The sequence below is a fragment of the Lasioglossum baleicum genome, chromosome 1 (assembly GCF_051020765.1).
Source record: "Lasioglossum baleicum chromosome 1, iyLasBale1, whole genome shotgun sequence".
NCBI classification, from domain to species: Eukaryota; Metazoa; Arthropoda; class Insecta; order Hymenoptera; family Halictidae; genus Lasioglossum; species Lasioglossum baleicum.
Window position 1 is genome coordinate 13012878 of NC_134929.1, and position 18511 is coordinate 13031388.

At 40.2% G+C, this 18511-nt stretch overlaps 3 protein-coding genes across 5 annotated transcripts; all 3 read right to left on the reverse strand.

Moving 5' to 3' along the window:
* Nucleotides 1–2367: 2367 nt before the first annotated feature.
* On the reverse strand, nucleotides 2368–8747 carry G9a (histone-lysine N-methyltransferase G9a). Of its 3 annotated transcripts, XM_076430514.1 has the most exons (13): nucleotides 8177–8747; nucleotides 7446–8103; nucleotides 6771–7366; nucleotides 6645–6695; nucleotides 6279–6382; nucleotides 5561–6203; nucleotides 5142–5474; nucleotides 4815–5043; nucleotides 4512–4718; nucleotides 4180–4436; nucleotides 3853–4103; nucleotides 3616–3791; nucleotides 2368–3282 (listed from the first exon to the last, which is right to left on the reverse strand). In XM_076430514.1, exons 2-13 carry the CDS (start codon nucleotides 8036–8038, stop codon nucleotides 3120–3122), a joined length of 3603 nt encoding a protein of 1200 aa, XP_076286629.1. In that variant the 5' UTR covers nucleotides 8039–8103; nucleotides 8177–8747; the 3' UTR covers nucleotides 2368–3119. The 3 variants fall into 3 exon arrangements, 2 of the variants coding, with proteins under 2 accessions (XP_076286629.1, XP_076286620.1); XM_076430505.1 differs by having other exon boundaries at nucleotides 7446–8746; XR_013009632.1 differs by lacking the exons at nucleotides 2368–3282; nucleotides 3616–3791 and having other exon boundaries at nucleotides 3967–4103; nucleotides 4180–4291; nucleotides 4356–4436; nucleotides 7446–8745.
* An 808-nt stretch (nucleotides 8748–9555) lies between these two features.
* Nucleotides 9556–15821, reverse strand: LOC143212117 (uncharacterized). Its single transcript, XM_076430528.1, has 8 exons — nucleotides 15360–15821; nucleotides 14303–14760; nucleotides 14043–14222; nucleotides 13832–13966; nucleotides 13512–13759; nucleotides 11632–12327; nucleotides 11051–11338; nucleotides 9556–10862 (listed from the first exon to the last, which is right to left on the reverse strand). The coding sequence occupies exons 1-8, from the start codon at nucleotides 15514–15516 to the stop codon at nucleotides 10727–10729; spliced, it is 2298 nt and encodes a 765-aa protein (XP_076286643.1). The 5' UTR covers nucleotides 15517–15821; the 3' UTR covers nucleotides 9556–10726.
* Nucleotides 15822–16163: 342 nt separating this feature from the next.
* On the reverse strand, nucleotides 16164–18446 carry LOC143212125 (ATP-binding cassette sub-family F member 1). Its single transcript, XM_076430541.1, has 5 exons — nucleotides 18085–18446; nucleotides 17774–17999; nucleotides 17060–17705; nucleotides 16813–16991; nucleotides 16164–16735 (listed from the first exon to the last, which is right to left on the reverse strand). The coding sequence occupies exons 1-5, from the start codon at nucleotides 18444–18446 to the stop codon at nucleotides 16241–16243; spliced, it is 1908 nt and encodes a 635-aa protein (XP_076286656.1). The 3' UTR covers nucleotides 16164–16240.
* Between the last annotated feature and the right edge of the window lie 65 nt (nucleotides 18447–18511).

Consider the following 18511-nt stretch of genomic DNA (forward strand, 5'->3'; position numbering starts at 1 on the left):
TGTTTGATTCCCCTCCGGTTGTGTTGATAACATTTAATTCCCCGTATGAATGGAAGCGAAACATCCGATGAAATATGATCAAAGGATCTTTCGAAATAAAAGTGTCGATTTCAATAAATGCATTCTTGTAATTTATATAATAAAATCGAATGCATTCTGTTTGATAGCTTTGGTACTATTTTACTATGCAACGCGACTAATTAATAGGCATCGTATAATAAATTGCGCTAGACATTGCACGTCGAAGGAGCGGTAAAGTTTGAGAATATTTTCAGATATTCTCGTATGAGTTGATAGATTTTTTAGCGGGATACACTCGGCAAAGGATCGATCCCATCGCTAAAAGGGAACCGAGAATGAAGCGGAGAAGGAAAGAAATAATAGCACAACCACAATAATAGAGAAGCAGCTGGTGTCGTCCGCTCGCCACCGTTATCAACAGACCGATATTATTCCCATGTCCCGTCTCTCGAGGGTGCTTGATAACTCTTTCATCATCAAGTTCCGATTTCCGATAATATTTTAAAGTAAACTTTCTGTCGAGTTGTTCGCAGGACATCGAACGCCTGCGCGTTCCCACCCCTATCCTCGCCGATGGTGTACGCCTCCTGTTAAGCACCTGTTGTTCACGAATTGAGTTTTCCCTTTGAAATCGTCAATCCCCGATCTCTTTTCGCATCACCTGCTAACTCATGAATCTCTAACAGAAATGTTTTTCATCGATATCAGAACACTTCGTTGTTAATGCTACTTTAGAATTGTTATTTCCGTTGTTTAGTTGCCAGCTGCTAGGACACATGCTGTACAAAAGTATGCGACTGTTCATTGTTTTATTGTAGGTACGTGCAATGGTTTCAAGATAGAGAATAATAGTACATTGTTGTCTCGTATCACGTAGATATATTTGCATGTTAATAACCACTGTGCTAACTTTGTTGTATTAGTAAATATGTTGTTTGTTGAAGTAATTGCATAGTAGGTAATTTTATAGAATATTGCTATATTCATGGCATTGCGTGCGAATGATTGTACTGTTCGAATGAGCAAAGGCATGTTTCTCTATGTGTAAAGAACTGGAGTAGTTTCCCATAATTTTGTCGAGATATCGATTAGGAACACTTGTTGCGGGGATACTGTCGGCAGAAGTATTGTCAGACCGTCTTTCCCCCTACCTCGTACCTATACATAGAAAACAGACGGAAGTAGTATAGTCGGTAACGGGTCAGACCGATTAAATCATTTCAGTCCCGATCTTTTTTCCATCTAAACTGCTTTAATAAACTTCATTTCTGTAAACGCGAAATAAACTGTATTATTTGTCTCTTAATGCGCGAATACATCTGAAATTATTAAGAACCCATTTGTCAAGCATTACTGTTTTATTAACTCTTGTTTTCCCGACCAAATGACGCAACTGATATAAAAAGACATGTGAAAAATAGAACAAGACATGAAAAATAAATACTAATTTTAAAGTCTTTCCAGGATTATGGTGTTCACGACATTCGTTAGAAGGAAAGGGAATAAGTGATAGAAAGGTAATTAAATTTAATGAATAATTGATCAGTTACAGTTGGACGTATATTTCAGAAATAAAGAATTATAGATTTTCATTTTAATTATTGTACGATAATCGCAAATAATTCATGCCACTTTTGCGTAAAACACAATGCAAATTCTGGCAAGAAAACCTTCTCTTCAGATCAAAAATCCGTACAGCGCCAATTGACGTAGTAGCAGAGAGGAAATGAGAGTGCTCACGCCCGGGTTTTGGCCCTGCCCATACTCTACTGCCTCCTACTCTAGTGCTTAGCTTGGATCAGCTCCTACATCATCTTTAGCATGGACAAGATCCTACATCATCTTTAGCCTGGACACCGACAGACCGCCAGAAGTATAGCAGTGGACTGATGATCATCTAATATTGTCCGTACCTGGGGAAGGCTCTCAACAGTGATTGCAGTATCTCCTCGGTGCTGTTAGGTATAGGCATAGACAAGATTAGTAAAGACATTGCATGTAATGCATTTTTCTGTCTACGGTTCTGAATGACCGACTACGTCGATTGGCGCTGTTCGGAGCCCTTAACTAAGCTTCGAAATTTCACCACAAGAAGCACCACTGTCACCCAGAGTGGCGGTTTATTTAAAATTTGATTTTAATGTTCTTGGACTATCAGCGAGACTACATAGAAGAGCCTGGCTTATTGTTAGACAAAATGTTATTAATATTTTCTATTCTTCTAAAGGAACTGTTACTTATTTATTTCGTACTGGGAGCTCCACAGACACATTTCTCTAATTCTTCCTTTACCGTTTCCCTTTTCTTGCCGGGAGTGGTCTTTCGGAAAATAACAAGAACAGTATATTAAAAAGGGCTACATCTTTGTTTATTATACAAAAAAACAATAATTTGTACAAAAGGGTGTAATATTACAATGTAAATTGTTCACAACAATTCGAACGTTCGTAAACGATCACCCTCTAAACAAAACATGCGAACATCTGGAACTCGAAACTTATCGTAACGCGAGATTATTCACCACTGTCTCAAACATACTGCACTCAAAGCATATACCTACAGTTGTAATTTTTTTCTAATCTTTCATCTCAGTTCGAAAATTATAACAATCACAAACAACACACATCCCTATACAATCCGCACACTATCGTACGAATGTTATATAACAATTATATATTATGCGTATCGTTTATTTTATAAAAATGAAAGGAAAATATTGCAAAGTGGCACGTTTCGTAAAGTTGTTTCGAGTTAGTCGGCGATAGAGGAAAGTATGGTAAAATTCGAGCAAACTAACATAAACATTCATCTGCAACGAATTAGATACAACAAGCGTGGTTTTCATACTTCACTTAATTGGGCGACACAAAAAATCTTTCCGTCTACACTCTATACTCTACAAGATTCTCTTGGCGCGTTTCGTTCCCACCACCGTTTGTACTTATTTTTTTTTCAATTCGTCCACGTAAGTAAGTACGTGGGTCAATGTATTCGAAACATGGAGATTCTCGATTAAAACTCCGTGTGATCAAAAGGAAGAACATTAAAAATAACAACTAAAATAGATTGTGTAAAATTAGCTAGGATTGGTTTTGGAATTACGATGATTGAGCTGCCAGCATTTCTTCCTGCTGTATTTTCCTGCGATAGTTGTCCAAAGTGACTTGTATAGTCTTCTCAGAATATCGGCAGTTTTCGGCTCCACAGGTACACGTGAATGACTTGCATTTTATTATCCAGAACTTTTCTCCGTAATCGAAGCTAAGGGCAAACAATTCTGCATTTGTCTCTGATCAGAAATTATATTAACATAACGAAATACATTTCCAATAAAAGTAGACGTCAATTATGTTCCCTCTTTCCATGTACAAACCAAACCCAAACGTGCCAATGCAAAATAAAGCCAAAAATAGGAATTTACTAAAGAATAAGGCAAAGCAATTAACTACCAGTGAGAACGATCAGCCAACCAAAACCAAATATTAGTTCTTTTATTAATCAACATAATTAGCATATGTCATTAATTATAAACGCGTACAGTGCTCGTGGTTTCCACGTGTGAATCGTTTCTTTTTTCATATTTAGTTAACATACCCGAGCTCTTCGTCCGCTTCGATGTCACGATTCGCAAAAAATGCTATCCTAGGGAAATGCAAATCCTGATGCTCGACGAACACTCGCACCGGCAAGAGATTAGGTGCGCAAGAATGATTTATAAAACGAGCAATATTCCCGTACCGTCTTGCGTCGATACAATAAGTCTCTCCATCCTAAATAATTAGAAAGAAATTAACTTCTCATCGGTATTCATCGGTTCTACGCGATACTTACCCTGTTGTCTAAATCAAATAGATAAGAATCGTCTTCTCTATGATCAGCTTCAGAATCAGATATTATCTCACCAACGTATTCGCACACGTAGGAACCTTTAGGAATGTGTCGCAACGTTCTCAGACCCCAACCTTTACCCTTCGTTCGAAACAATTGAAACCTTTGCGTCAAGCCGTGTTGAACGACTCGATTGTTGCACGTTATACGATTACAGTCGCAAGCTGGATTGCATTCAAATAACATTGGAGGATCTGCATCAAATGCGTTAATATACAGATTTGACCTTGCCCTGATTTCAATTAAGAAAAATTTACAAGTTCAACATACCTGCATAATTAAACTCAGGAATCAACTTTCCCTCTTCGTCGTACCAACACCTCAGACTAATGTTCCCACATAAACATTTCTCTGAGCTACAGTTATCTTCGCAACGACAAGACTGCAAAGACGTTATCGTACGATCAACATTTATGCTACTAGTAAAACAGTTCTCGGTCACATACAAGAAATCTGTTGGCTTGTCTTCTGCGTCGTGTCCGTTGACGCATTGGATAGGATTCGTTTCTTTGCCGCGCGAGATGTCACTGTAAAGGTAGACATTTAACTATATTTCATAAACATTGAACCGAAGCCGAGTAACAATTAGGCTTGATATTCACTTAGTTAAAATTTTTATTGTTTTCTCCCACATGTGCTCGGAAAGCTCATTTACTTTAGCGTTTAATCTTAAAGCGGACATAGTGTCCCCGTCATTTGTACAACAGTTTACCGCTGTTTCACCTGCAGCGTTTACTTCACCTATTTTGGCACCACGTGCTAACAAAAGGACGCTCACCGCGTACTGGTCCTGTCTCGCGGCTATATGTCTAGAACAGAAAATACAAAATGGAGTGTAACACTTCCAACGAAACATCCTGTGTAACTTGTCCGGTAGACAGAGTATTAAGTTACCATGAACTTACAAAGGAGTGTCGCCATGAACGTTGACAGCGTTTACGTCGCAACCTTCGTTAAGGAGCATCTCCGTGATCTCGGAACTTCCGCTGTACGCGCTCCAATGCAATGCTATGTTCTGTTCTGCATCTCGGATCAATGGGTCGCATTTTTTATCTAATAGAAACCGTGCGACATCAGCGTGACAAAATTCGCAAGCCCAAATCAAACTCGTCCATCCGCCGTCATCCACAGAATCTAATGGAGGATCGTTAATTATTCACATCAATATACGGACGTTAATCGTAATTAGTAAGTACAACCGTGCTAATAGCTCATAATAAAATGCTCATTACCCACTAATGTTCTCGGTGCTTTGCATTCTGTTAGAATGATCCGACATACTTCCAGATGACCCGATTTCGCAGCCATGTGCAAAGCAGTCATACCGTCCTCTCCTTTCAGTGTAACATCGGCGCCTATCCTAATTAGATATTTGACTACGTCGGCTTTACCCTTGCTGGCAGCCAGCATCAGAGGCGTTAACTGATTCCTGTCCATCAAGTCTAATTGAGCACCAGCTTGTACTAACACGTGTACACAAGATAAGTGGCCCTTATCCGCAGCTATGTGAAGTCCGGTTCGATGAGCATACTCTCGGAATGTATGGTTCGCGTTGTAACCGCACGCTGAAAAGAATTAAAGAGCAACTTGAATCACTTGGGTTCGTTGCAAAAGAACGGAGAAGAATGAAGTAGGTGTATGCTGGCTATACCTAGAACGTTAACCAACTTCTCTAAGTCCCCGTTTTTCACAGAGGTGTACAGACTCATGATAGTGTAACGTTCCGGTCTCTCGGAATTGAGAGAAGGTTCAGGGGTTTTAATTACGTCAGGTGGAATCAGAGGACTGGGAGGACGCTCTGCCAATTTCGTGTTGTCGCCTTTTCCCGGTAGAGTGATCTTCGCGGAAGGCAATTTCGAGAATTTCTTACGAGTCGGAATGAACACAGGTTTCCGGAGACCGCTCATGGTGACCATCACGTCGTACGCTGTACTTTCGCTTCCACAGTGTGGACACACCCCTTTCTTATTCGGATAGACCTCGCACTCGCGGTGATATTGGTGCCCGTTCACGCACTGCACGAACCTCCCTTGCGAACAGAACAGTCCGCAAGAAGGGCAACAGTTATGCCTCAACAATCTCTCCTTGTGCATTCTACACAGGATTATGAAAGGAACGCGAGTACTGGGTCTCCTCATTGCGACATCGTTGCTATCGACTTCGTTACAGCAGCCTACCAGCCTGTTGTCAATAGAATCTATTGCGGTACAATATAGCGGTGCACCGGAACCAGTTATCGTTACGTATAACTGTGACCTTACTTGGCATAAACATAACATTGATTGACCGTATGTCTAGAATATACAATGATGGATGAGTATAACGAGAAATATTCGATGAATAACATGTATATTTACGAACATACTAACTTCACTCATAATTGCTGTCGACTCCGGCTTCGAGGCTTGTCCTTCAGCAGGACTAGGGCTTGGAGCCATACTTCTGCGTGTCCTTTTAGCTGGCACAGTCCCTTCTGTAAAATACATTGATATTAGAACGATTTTTGTGTTATAAATAAACTGTGGATTCTTATGAAAAATACAAATTTGTTGAAGTAAATTGTATGAAACAGAAATTAATTAAAAATACATTTAATAATTTTAACAAGTATACCATATCGTTGGTATAATAGTATACCAACATCATTCAATTCTTCTAATGCCTTTACAGTTTTGCGTTTGACCAATCCATTTTTGTCATAAATGCATGAAATCCCCAGTCTAATTATAACTTACCTTCAGGGTAATCATTGTTTTTTCCTGTTTCCGCTACGGACGCAGAACCATCTAGAAAAGAATACATTAACATTAGATTCAATAAATCGTGTAAAAATATGCATTTGAAGTTATTGAATTTTCTACCTTCAAACAAATCTGCCTTGGCTATTTTCCTCGCACCTTGACTTCCCTTAGGTCGTCCCCTTTCGCGCTTAGGTCTACCAGTAGCAGGCTTTAAAAATGGCTTTTCAATGTCTGCTAAAGGTATGTCGTCGCTTAAGGGACTGCCAATCGAGTTACTCAATTTCGATTGAGACTCTGAGCTTTTTATCATAGGAGATAACTTTGGCATACCCTCAAAATCCGATGAGAAATTTTGAGACTCGTCTAGGATGGTTTCACTCGTACTATTCTCTGATATAGCTGAGTTTCTAGAAGAGTCTAATGTCGAGTTTATCTCAGAGATACTAATATTCCCATCGACAATGCAAGGCTCTGTATCCTGACGTATATCGGGAGGCTTGACTTGTGCCTGCTTATTTTGTTCTTTCCCTTGAACCACTTTTTTAGGCCTTCCCGGTTTATTGTACTTTCTCTGTTTCTTAAATTGTAAGTTCTCTTCTGTATAATTGGATTTCTCTTTCCTAGCCATGGCACTTTCTAGCACCGTACTCTTCAATGATTCTTTGCATAATCTTCTCGCTGAACGTTTTGGACCAGGAACTTCTTCCGTGTGATCACTAAACAATATTAAAGAATGGTTACAAAATTCTAGTACACGATACATTATTTCAGATAACAAGAAAATAAACAACCAACCTAAGTGCTCTTAATCTAGGTCGTCCCATTCTTCTTTTCCTAGTAACTGGAGTAACATTGTCCACTTTATCTCCCTGTTCCGTAGTTTGTACCAAAGTATCCGCTTCGTCAGTCTTTACTTTCTCATTGGAAATTGTGTCTTTCTCTTCCACTTTCGCATCTGGCTCCTCTTTGGTACTGTTTGTCTCCTCCACACTCTTCTCTGGCTCTTTATTTTCAGATTCCTTAACAGGCTCTTCGGTTCTACCCTCCTCCGAGTCAGATTTCTCGTCGGAATTCTCTATCTTCACAGAGACCCCACCAATCTGATCGCAGTTCACTAATTCATCAGGAACTAAAGTAAGGTTAGAGGAACAGCTGGATATCTTTGTTTTCTTGCCGTGATCGGTGTTCTCGTCGATCGCTCGAAACGTGAGGACGATACGAGGAATGCCGTTGCTGTCCTTTTTCAGCGTGTCCTGTTTACCGATATTCTCGTCCTCCTTGTGATCCTCGTCTATCGTCGTCGTCGAACAAGCAGTGACATTTTGTTTCGTTGTAACCGCCGCCTCCTGGTCCCCGTCCTTGTCGGGTTCCTTCTCGATCGGCGACATTTCATCGGGTTTTGTCGCCGGTTTTTCGGTCTCTTCGCGATCCGATCTCTCCGTTCGATTAGTCTCTGCGTTTTTGACGGGACTCACGGTTTTGTTAAATTCATTCGTCATACCCTCGAGGATCTTTTGGATACTGACCTTATCTTCGACCCTCTCGACAGCCATCATACCTTCCTCTTCGCCCCCTTCTTGACAACCCTCCATCGTGGCAGCTTCCTTACACTTTATCTCGGACATGTCAGTATTACCAGAACTCTTTGTTGGAAACTAGGAAACTTCCCGATTAAAAAGCGACCCCATCGTGGTGTCGAGAGGTGGCCGTGTCAAGTTCACCGCTAAAATGCAACCGAACTACCGAACCGTACTCTCGAACTCGTCGACTTCGATGTCTTCCGCCACAGTGGTCACAACGGCGATGCAACGCGCGTTCAGAATTTCTTTCTGACTGAATACTATCGCCGATCTGCGGTCGAAGACCGTGAAAATAATCTTCCGTACACTCTCCGCCAGCTTCACTAATTATATTTCCACGGGGACCGTTTGTTCACAAAGATTTTCCGTGAAATAACTATGCTACGCTGGCGTGCCCCGAGTAGACCTGGAGGCCATATTGATTACTCAGGGACGGGCCGATTCGAGCGATGAATTTATTTTTAAAATGATCGTCGACAGAGGCCTTTTAACGGAAAATTATACACTGTCTCTCAGCATTAAAAAGTCGCGCGATACGATTCTTCTACTGTATTATAAAAGAAAAACGTCTTTTTAGTTAGATTACGCAAAAATCAAGTATAATATACATAGATATCTTTGTATTATACATGCTTGTAAGTTTGCCCACCTATATATACATATATACATGGAAAGCGAAAGAGATAATGAATTCTTCTGCAACTATTACTCTCGCTTTAGAACGAAGGAGTGTTCTTTCAGACTCGGTCGCTTCAGCTTCTATCATATGGTTTCTCCGATACACTAATTTTCTTCTATTTTTTATTCAAAGTAATTAGTAATTATAGTATTGTTCGATAAAAATTGGGTATCGTTCACCCGTTTCTGTGAATATTGCTGAAATCATCGTTATATAATTAATACAGAATAAATCATCCTGCTCGTTTTCATTTATGGTATCGCGCGTAAGAGTATAGCTTGTGCAATATTATTTTTTTATTGAAAGGAATCGGTTTACGGGCTCACAAAAAATTAATGATACTGTTACTCGGTCGGACAGGTTCGTCACAAGCATTATCGTTCGGTGGTTCTGATTTTAATCAACAAAATTCATTCCGCTGTAAATGAAACCGTTACAATGTGACAATAGCAGCGCGCATGAGCGTTCGGAGAAAAGAAATTGCTTAGGATTACGTGGCAGCATATGATAAAAATACATTCTAATAAGTAGTCGTGCTCGCACGAGATTGATGGCCCTAGATACCGTTCATTTGCAATTTAGAGGAAGCAAAAAAAGAGAAAAGCGAACGCGAACGAATGTTAAGAAATATCACAGGAAACAGGGATCGTATAAATATAAGTTTATTTACATTGCAACAGATCCTTTTGTCAAATAAGCGACAAAGGTGATTACTAGTGTAGATTGAACAAAGTTAATGAATAAATGTTAAAAATAATAATTACAACATTCTAGCCCAAACACGCCTCTTAATTAAATAATATACATTTGTTGAAATTCATAGAATCTAGGAGACGTGAATATTGTGCTTTCCTTATGGAGGCGTCGTTAATAGTTCTTACGATTTGGTTTCCGTTCGATCGACTCCCTGACTGCGATCGCTGTATACGTTTGGTATTGTTACAAACGATAATTAAATTGTGAAAAGAACGTCGCCGTTGCTAAGTCGAGTTGCAGAGATACACTGCAAGGCCGCCCGAGGATGGGAGCTCTTTCCGCGCGAGTGTTTGTTCGAAATACTTTTTCTCGCATGTGTCCCTCGATTAAAAAAGAAGCGTAAACGAAGAGTGATAGGAACGGTTTACGCGTTCAGTACGATGCCGCATCTTCTATTAACGATTTTCTTTACCTTTTTTGCATTTTTCCTTTGTCTTTGCGTTTTTTCATCTTTTTCCCCATTTTTCTTCATTCGCTTTTTTTTTTAGAAAAACGTCGAACATACTACATTTATTTATATCTTTACAAGCAATATAAAAAGTTGAGCATCGTATTGCATCGGTGATTGCATCCTATATAAATACACGTCGACAAGAGAATTATTGACAGAAGTAGTTCAACGCGTTACGTTTACAGCCACGAAAGAAAGTCGTGCGAATATTGAAATTTTCAAAGACCGTCCTCTCTCTCACTCCCTCGAATTTAGGAGCCGAATCGTGCTTCGTCCCCCTATCTCCTTCCCGCGAACAATTTCGGTATATAATAATATCGTACACGGTACGTATCCGAGGTCTATCTGTCTTAAAATACGTACATCGTACAGCTTACGGTGTCGCCGAGTATTACAAACAACTATTTTTTGGTTTAGAATCGTTTTCAAGTACATCGTGCACAGACACCACCTCTGTGTCCGCGTATGCGCGCGCGCGTGTGTGGGTGTGTGCGTGTGTGCACCGACCGTCGTTGATTACAACACCATTCTACGTGGTACATATGATCGATTCAGTTAATTTTAACGCATATGGCACCAACAAGGAATATGATCTCGTCGTAACGGTGGGTTATGGTGGCGGAGGTCTCCTCTGAGGCTCGGGGGTGTAACGTAGACGGGCTCGCACATGTTGAGGACTACCGGGCACGGAGTTGCTCTCCGACAATCTCCTCGGAGGAGGTTGAGGTGGTGAAGATGAAATGTACCTTTGCAAGCAAAGACGAACAAGATAAAGGTCAATGTAACTTTTAATTCGTGGATTCAACCCTTTCGATACAACTACAATATGTATAGTATTGTTAAAATTAATGGTTGATGACCATAGTCGCCAGTCGAAATAAATCCTTTATCGAAAGGGTTGAAATATGTAAATAAAAACGTTGACACCCGCTACCTTCGGGCGAACGAAGGAGACGCCTGATCGACCAAATTCCTTCTGAGAGCCAGAGGCGATTCACCACGACTGAATCTAGGTGGTGGTTCCGGCGAAGGTGCGCGTTCACTTCCGAGCCTGAGACGAACGTAAGAAGCGAAACGTTTCTTAGCGGATTCTTTCGATCCACCCTGAGCCGGTGGCATAGAGGAAGGAGGGTCCTGCTTCATTTGATGCGCGAAACGGGAGATTAGTAACTCTGGACTGGTTGACCCGTGAGATCCTTGCGGAGGTGGTTCGGAAGGAAACCTGTACTCGAACAGGACGAAAAGATTTAGCGCATTCTAATGATTAGACAGCGGATTTTATGCGTTTATAACAAAAATGAGTAGGTGTAATTGAAAAGAGTGAAAACATTAGAATAATTTAAAGATACTCTTATATTATTTTCAACCTGTAAACCATATTAAGAAAGAAAATAAATTTCTATTTCACTCCAGTTTGGCGCAAATCAGATAGAAAATTTTTATTTTGCATAAAGATCCGCTGTCTACTAATGATATAAATGAATGGCCATCTGCATATCTTCACAAGTGTTTTACCTTTTACGACTAATCATGGGACTACCGTAAATGTCCTGCGCCTGTGGATGAGTCTGCGGCGCGGCTGAATTTTGTCCTAGTCGTTGCTGTAAGAATGGCGAGTATCGACCACTCTCTGTCGGTTGTATCACGTTCGGGGGATCGACGTTTTCTCGCCTCCACGGTGAGTAGTCCCGAGCGAACGGACTCAAGGATCTAGGGGCACCCTGCCATCGTTCTTTGGTGGTGTCCCGATCTTCGGTAAATCGTCCGTGGTACGGTGAATAGAGCCTACTACTCGTGTCTATTGAATTAACATCCTGCCTATAAGGAGAGAACGGTCTTCCTTCCTGTCTACCTTGTCCGTTGGTAGAACAGTGATTCGAGGTATAGTCTTTGTTTTGTTCGACATGTCTATACGGTGAATACGGTCGTTGAAAATTCGTTTCCGGTGTGTCGACGTCATTCGACGAAGGTGGAGAAAACGGCCTGGAAATTTCCTTTCGTCTAAGCGCGTATGGACTATAAGATACATAGTTCGCACCATTCTCACTATTTGATCGTTGATGAAATGGCAGAAAATTGGAGTTCTGTGAGTCTTTGGTGACGTTGCTTCGCAAGAAAGCCGGTACTTCGGATTGAGCCCTGAGGTGAGCCGTTTGCTTTAGAGATACGTGACCCGTCGTGACTCGCTGCTGCCATCCTGGCAATCTGAAACTGAACACGGCGGCAACGTTAAGCCGAATTTCTCTCCTGTGTGTCAACCTAATAACGAATGAAATCGACTCCTGGCACAAGTGACTCGATATATTTGCTCGAATGCCACCCTGCTATATCCAAGACCATAAAATTCTACGGATGTTTCTGTAAAGAAAAAACTTGAGTCTGTAGAGAGTTAATAGAAGTTAGAGCGTTAATCATAGTTTAATCATGCAAACACAGACAAGGAGAGAGGAGTCTTTTTATAAAGGTAATTAAAACATAAAGTTTATATATCTATCTATGTTGAAAACTATAGTGAGCCGAGAATGTTGCATGCTAAAAAGAGAACTGAAATATAGCAAGAAAATCGTATAATTCATTCTTCTTGATGAATGGAGTGTGCACAGGGAAAAAATCGTTTGTGCCACATAACCGGCAAGTCGCTGTATACAATATAAACACAAATAAAAAAACGAATATTCAAATAAATAAAAACAATGCTTACCATGAGTGGGGGTTGAAAGGTGGGGTGTGTAACAGGCGCGTGCACAAACCAAACAACTCGAAATGAAAATCGGGCAGATTTTTGGGGTATTTGTGAGGGTTTTGTTTTTTTTTAAGTTTTTTGGAATTTTCGGATAAGTTTTGAGGAATAATGGAGGGGGGTCAGGGGCGAGGGAGGGGGGATGCTATGCTGCGCTGCCTCCCTCAAGCTCAACGCTGCAACACAATTCAACACGCACGCAAACTTTTAATTGAAACTGTATGGACAGGTTTGTAAATGTCATTTTGGCAATGAATAAAAAGATAATTATATAAGAGACAAAAAAAAAACAAAAAAAAACAACAACATTACTAATAGTCCCACGAAAACTCAACTTTTCACAACTCAGCATAAATTTTCGTGCCGCATCAATGTACCTACCCATTAATCAGGAATACTAAAGTGTGTTAAAAACGTTTCTTTAAAACTAACGTAAGAGACAATACCCGGTTATATACTCAAACCAAACCAAATCATTATGATATTAGTTGGGAATCTCATGCTATGTTTTGAAATTCTATTCGCTTCTATGGAATGGTATTTTCTAATAACATGTGTCTGTACCTAGAGTTTTCGTTCTCGCTTGACACTATCCTAATGTACGACAGTCTACTAGTTTCACTGGTTACGGCGAGAACGGTTATTAACGGTTTACCTTGGCTCTAATTGTCGCATAACTCTGCCAAACCATTGGCAGCCAGAATTTAAGACCGAGGAGTTCGTTTCTTCGTCTTGAGGTACATCGTATTTCCGAATGAAAGGGTGCTCCATGAGTTTATGATACTTCGGACGATGCTTGTAATTTTTCGTAAGGCAGCAACACACGAAACCTCGAAATTCTTTCGAGAAAGATGCATCTTGTGGAAGGGATGGAGGATCGTCTTGCACTACTCTGCTCAGTACCTGCAGAGTGAAACAAATGATACAGTATCTAGCTCGGGCATACTCGGCATTATTGTACGATGCTCGATTTACCTCGAAGTCAGTCTTACAATCTCGATAAGGGAACACTCCTGTAGCTAATTCTACTAAAGTAATACCCAAACTCCATACGTCTGCCCTTATATCATAGTCCGGTTTTGTTGGATCTGGAGGATCTATTCTTTCGGGCTAATAAAAATAAAGTAGAAAAGGCATTATAAATTTTCTAAATTATCGATTCAACAGACACGATTGTTCTACTCACAGCCATATACGCGGCGCATCCCGCGCTTCTAGTTTTTGCTTTACTATCAACTAGTCTACCAGATATACCAAAATCGCATAATTTCACTCCTCCCTTGTCGTCCAGAAGAATATTACTAGGCTTCACGTCTCTATGAATTACGCCGTGCTTTTCTTTTAAGTATGATAATGCTTTTACTGTCTGTGAAAGTAAAATATAGATTTAATTATTCTTTCCAGTTCGATGGGAAGCAAGTTTAACGGTTGTACAATATCGCTTACCGCTACTGTAACTTTTCCTAAAAATTCTTCAGGCATTGCCTGTCTAGTTCTTTTCAATAGCTTGTCCAAGCAAGTTGCCATTAACTCCATACAAATCCATACATCGGATTCTGTAATGAAACATCCCAGACATTGCACAATATATGGACAGTCGTGGGATTTCAACACAACATCAAGATCCATAATTATCCTCTTATTTTCTTCCGCGTTTCCAGAACGTCTCATTTGCTTCACAGCGATGAGCACGCCGCTGGGTTTATGCCTCATTTTAACAACATGTCCACAAGTACCATTTCCTAATTCACCTAAGTGTTCTAAATCTTTCATCTCTGTTTGATACCTCTGTCCATTGATATTCAAAATACCGTTCATCTTCATGATTTCCTGTAGCTTTGACTCAAACTCGCTGTCTTGTTTCTTTGGAGGTATCTGCGAGACTTTCAGAGTTGGAATCGGAGCTGCATCAAAAACATTAAACATTGTTTATGCGCTTGTTGCAAGCCATGTATAAATGAAAAAAACATTTCATTATCATTGCAAGCAGTATATTCTAAATATAAATAAAACTAAATTGATAATCGTAAAATAAAATATATTATTACAGCTTCAGTATGAATACATCAAAGAAAGATATTTTGTAGCAGCTTTCATCGCCGCGTTTATAGCTTCTATCGCAGCTCCATCAAAAATGTACCTTGAGAAGCAGGAGAATTTCTTTAAATTAAAAAGTAAGAGCATTGTTGTTGTTTATAAGGCTCGTTTAAACGAATCCAATCCGTGAATATTTTTAAGTTCGACCCACCGCGCTGTTTCGAACGGAACGATAGGCATCGTGCGTGAACATTAATTCGCGAACAGTTTGAACTAAATAAACTGCGCGTTAAACAAGTGGACCAAAAAGTGTATCGTATATAGAATCAACAGAATAAATTGTGATGGTCAACATAACCTATACGACAAGTGGTGGAAAGAAGATGAATACGTTAGGAACCGAGTAGAAGTCGAGACAGAAGGAAAATCAAAGGATGAATATTACGGATATTTGAGTAGAACTCACGTCGAGAGGCAGGGCTTGAACCAGTCCCCGTGGACGACGACTGAAGGCCCGTTCCTGGTCCAACCTCGTTACTCTGTCTGTCTCTGTCCCTCGACTCATTTTCCGCTTTGAGGCGCGCTTGCATCTTTAATATCTTATTCTCCAGGGTGCTGGACATCTCAACGATTGTCTGGATCACTATCAAGTTCACCGCGGGACACCACCTCGCACAAAATATTTGACAATTTTCACATCACTCGTCTGCCCGTTTTGGCAGCGAACATTGCGCCGCCGGTTATACGCAGTTCAGTAGAACCAACACTCTCTCCCTCTCTTTCTCTCCCCCTCTCTCTCTCTTTCTTTCGATTTCTCAGAAATCACTAGAAAAATGTCTGATAAGAACATTTGTCGAATCTCGTCCGAGGAATATATATATACGGACAAAATTGTCGATCGCGATCGATAATCAAATATCTTGATTGCGACCATTAATTGCATCGAATCTATTATTCAAACGGAAGATGATGATGATAGATGTACAACAAAATGAGTTCGGTTTGCGAATTGATTTTTATTTTTGTCGATCGAATAAGAGTTAAATATTTATGATACAAAATACAGTTCTATGCAGAACTCAATATACATGTATACAACGATCTTTCGTAGACTCGAATAATTGTTTTCATTGAATAGATCGAAAGGGTACTATCGGATAAAACGTTTATTTCAAACATGATAAATATTGAGATATAAATCGAGCATATTGTTGCTTGCGAATCGGTAATAAAATTTGATTTGACGGGAAAGGAATCAACGCGTGACGTGTAAAATACTGAGCATTCATTTCAAAAAGAATCAATTATACAAGCCGTCGAAAAATAGCTCTGTAAAGGCAAAAGTGATCATTGTAGAACAGCCGCGTTTGCAGCTATACTCGGATTATTAATAACTTCGCCCAGACTTTCCAATAATTCTTTCCTATAGTCATCGAAGTCTCCATCGATTTCATTGATTTGTTGATTCTCGATTACGTATAAACAACATTCCGTGTCTCTGATCAGACGTTCGTCGTGGGAAACTATAATAACTCCGCCTTTGTAATCGTTGATCGCTTCAGCCAAGGCATCGATGGATTCTATATCTAAATTGTTCGTCGGCTCATCTAGAATTACAACATCGGGTGCATTCAAACATAATTCTGCTAACGCGACACGCGCCTTTTGACCACCAGACAAATCTTTCATTTTAATCGTATGCGCGTGAGAGCTAAGTCCGAACGTTCCTAATTGTTTCCTCGCTTTCTCGTATGGAAGATTAAACAAACGCATCAAATATTCTGACGGTGTTTCCTCGGCGGTTAGATGTTCGCCTGAGTGCTGGTCGAACTTTCCTATTCTCTGCAAATTCAAAATATAATTAGTCCACGAAATCCTTATTGAACTTGCGCGAGGCTTAAGCGAGGAGTAACACTTACTAATCGATGATTTCTTATTAAATCTCCTTTGAGAGGTTGTATATCAGCTGTCAACAATTTCAAGAACGTAGATTTGCCGACGCCATTAGGTCCTACTATAGCTACTCTGGAGCTCAAGTCTATTCCAAAATCAACTTCGATAAATAGTGGCTTTTGCCCCTCGTACGAGAACGTAACATCTGAAACAACGTTTCTTTTGTTAGCTGATGTCTGTACAACGTGAAATTCCATTACATTATCAACATACTGTGAAGACCAAGAATAGGTGGCTGCAAAGGTGGTGGATCGGGGAAACTGAATTTAACTATATATTCTCTGGGTTTCTGTAACAACTCTGTAGGCGAATTATCATCCTCTTGTTTCTGCATTTTCGTTCTGTTCTTCTCCTGCTTCCTAGTTAAAACTTCTTTTTGCTTCTTCTCAGCTTGTTTTTTACTCTGACCCGAGGATTTCATATCCTTCAATCTTTTTTCTTGTTTCTCGTATGCTTTGATCATCTCCTTTCTTTTTTGTTCATACATTTTCTTAAACATACTATAATTTCCTTTATAATAAAACAATTTCTGTTGATCTAAATGGATTATATCTGTGCATACATTGTCCAAGAAACTCTGGTCGTGGGAAACAATGAGCAGAGTCTTTTTCCAAGCTTGCAAGTAATTGTCCAGCCAAATAACAGCGTTTAGGTCTAAATGATTCGTCGGTTCGTCAAGCAACAATAGAGTAGGCTCCAAAAACAGTGCTCTCGCGAGGGAAACGCGCATACGCCAGCCACCAGAAAAATTCTTTGTTGCGCGATCTTGCATAGAACGACTGAATCCTAAACCGGCAAGAATTCTTCTGGCACGTGGCTCTGCGGAATCTGCGCCAATAATTTTCAGTTCCTCATACACCTACAATAAATATTTTATATTAGTCATGTCAAAATACAACAATATTAAAATAGATAAAAAAATATTACCTCCTGTAATCTACTTTGCACAGTCGTGTCTCCCTGTTCTACAAGTCCTTCCAATTTTTTGCACTCTGCCAATAATTCCTTGCATTTTTCATCCGCGTTCAGCACTACTTCAACGGCTGGCGTATTGTCCGCGATAACTTCTTGTTCGCAATATAAAACATCTATGTTTGGAGGAATGGCAAATAATCTTTTTGCTATGTGACGTAACAAGGTGGTTTTTCCATGGCTATAAAATAAACGATATTTGCGATATAAATAAATGTATTTGACAGGGATTTTATTAAATTTATCAGTCATGTAGAGGTGCATACCCATTTGGCCCTACCAGACCGTAACGCCTACCCTGAGCTATCAACAGACTGGCATTGGTAAAGAGCTCTTTTCCTTTAGCAGCTATACTGAAATTTTCAACCTTGATATCGACGGCGTGCTCCAACTGTTGATTGGTGCGTTGATGAGTCTGCGACTGGGAAACAGTGAAATTCGACTCGAGCTCGCTGTGGCCCTGGCCACCGGTCTTCATCATCATCTCCATCGTTTTCTCATATTCCTGCAGCTTCTTCAGTTTCTTCTTCTCTTTGTGCGTCAACTTTTTCCCTGTCTCCTCCACGTCCATTTCGGATATCTTTTTCGTGACATCCGTAACGTCCGAGTCTTTCTTGTTCGTTGACATGGTGAAACGTGTCCACCTGGTTCACTTAACCTTACTCTTCCATAATTTCTTGATGCCTGGCAGTC

Bases quoted from the DNA above. Each gene is read 5' to 3' on its own strand.
- LOC143212125 (XM_076430541.1), bottom strand. From the start codon at position 18,446: ATGTCAACGAACAAGAAAGACTCGGACGTTACGGATGTCACGAAAAAG. The intron at 18,000-18,084 runs GTATGCACCTCT...TTTATTTTATAG, and splicing joins GGTCTGGTAGGGCCAAATGG to CCATGGAAAAACCACCTTGT. The intron at 17,706-17,773 runs GTAATATTTTTT...TATTTATTGTAG, and splicing joins TGCAAAGTAGATTACAGGAG to GTGTATGAGGAACTGAAAAT.
- G9a (XM_076430505.1), bottom strand. From the start codon at position 8,275: ATGTCCGAGATAAAGTGTAAGGAAGCTGCCACGATGGAGGGTTGTCAA. The intron at 6,696-6,770 runs GTAGAAAATTCA...ATTCTTTTCTAG, and splicing joins CAAGGCAGATTTGTTTGAAG to ATGGTTCTGCGTCCGTAGCG. The intron at 5,475-5,560 runs GTATAGCCAGCA...AATTCTTTTCAG, and splicing joins GAAGTTGGTTAACGTTCTAG to CGTGCGGTTACAACGCGAAC.
- LOC143212117 (XM_076430528.1), bottom strand. From the start codon at position 15,516: ATGTCCAGCACCCTGGAGAATAAGATATTAAAGATGCAAGCGCGCCTC. The intron at 14,761-15,359 runs GTGAGTTCTACT...TTTTTGATGCAG, and splicing joins TTCAAGCCCTGCCTCTCGAC to CTCCGATTCCAACTCTGAAA. The intron at 13,760-13,831 runs GTAAATCGAGCA...TTCACTCTGCAG, and splicing joins ATTGTAAGACTGACTTCGAG to GTACTGAGCAGAGTAGTGCA.